Below are 1,342 nucleotides of genomic sequence, written 5' to 3'. Positions count from 1 at the left end.
GCAGTACGGGAGCCTCTCACTGTTGTGGCCTCTCGCGTTGCGGAGCACAGGCTCCGGACGCGCAGGCTCAGCGGCCATGGCTCACGGGCCCAGCCGCTCCGCGGCACGTGGGATCTTCCCTTACTGGGGCACGAACCCGTGTCCCCTGCATCGGCAGGCTGACTCTCAACCACTGCGCCACCATGGAAGCCCCATAAGACTTTTTTTAAAGCTTGTTTAAAACTAAAATAATTTCTTTAATATTTCTGTGCTTGTGTACACCCCATAGGCCAAATGGCTGATGGGCTAGACAGTTTATTAATGAGTTTGTTTCTTTCCAGAAGCCTCAACCATAGGCTGGTCATGGTTAGACCATTCTTAATGGCTGGCAAACAGTAGCTTCTTCCTAGAAACCAGAATCAGAGCTTGACTTTATATAAGAAGCACAGTGAACATATCATCTTTGCTATTCAGAAACTATTAGACACCTCCCAGGTCACAGTCAAGGCTACACAACACTTCAGCAACACTTCCTTGTTGCCATCAACACCTTGTAAGGAGAATATTTACCTGTGACAACACTGGGGATTTTGGAGAGAAAGCTCTTGACTGTTCTGATAGGCACACCACCTGTCTTGTCATCTTGCATCTTTGTAATGATGTCTTCAATCTGAAAGAGATGAAAGCAAAGAAGTGTTATTGTATCTCACAAAGTAATAGTAAACAATACCTTTATAAATAGCCAAAATGTGGGAACATAGATGCCAATAAGAGATATTAGGAAAAGCCTCTGCCTCAGTCAATAAACTTAGTAGCAGGATCTGCTATGGGCCAAGTGTTGGGGATAGGGAGGCCAGGGGTTTATATATAAACAGCATAAAGCATGGTCTGTAAGAACAACCATTTGCCCCCAGTTCAGCAAGTAAGGAGAAAGAAATTCTTGATAGGATTGGATCCAACATGCAATTCAATATGTATGTGATGAAATTCCTCCTCTTTCCTAAATTGGGTTTATATATAGGTTGAACCATATGAAATTGCCACATTCAACCTAAAAATGGCAATTTCCTATAGCTTAACCTAACATATTAACATACTGCTGTTAGAAGTATAGGTGGGGCTGCCTCTGGGACCAGAGAAGGATTCAGCCAGAGTCACATAGGGGAAAAAATAAAAGAGTATAAATCAAGATATGGAAAGTGCTGATCTGGAGAAGTTGGAGGACAAGTGTCATGGTTGTGAGTGGTGGCATGAGGGGGGTCATCTTTAACCGGGACTAAGATGGAACAAGAACAGGATTCTCGGGCTTCCCTGATGGCGCAGTGGTTGAGAGTCCGCCTGCCGATGCAGGGGACACGGGTTC

At 44.7% G+C, this 1,342-nt stretch overlaps 1 protein-coding gene across 5 annotated transcripts in view; it reads right to left on the bottom strand.

Annotated features, from left to right (window-relative positions):
* Nucleotides 1-646, bottom strand: part of RGS6 (regulator of G protein signaling 6) — a 188,270-nt gene extending 187,624 nt beyond the window's left edge. For 4 of the 5 annotated variants that reach the window (XM_007454733.1, XM_007454736.1, XM_007454734.1 and 1 more), the window contains exon 1: nt 550-643. In XM_007454733.1, coding sequence (XP_007454795.1) covers nt 550-628 — 79 coding nt within the window. In that variant the 5' untranslated portion in view covers nt 629-643. Of the gene's footprint in view, nt 1-549 lie in introns of all 5 variants that reach the window. The other variant, XM_007454735.1, reaches the window with a different exon arrangement.
* Nucleotides 647-1,342: the final 696 nt, after the last annotated feature.

The sequence above is a fragment of the Lipotes vexillifer genome, unplaced genomic scaffold (genome assembly GCF_000442215.2).
Source record: "Lipotes vexillifer unplaced genomic scaffold, Lipotes_vexillifer_v1.1 scaffold1495, whole genome shotgun sequence".
NCBI lineage: Eukaryota > Metazoa > Chordata > Mammalia > Artiodactyla > Lipotidae > Lipotes > Lipotes vexillifer.
This window is presented reverse-complemented; position numbering and strand designations above follow the sequence as displayed.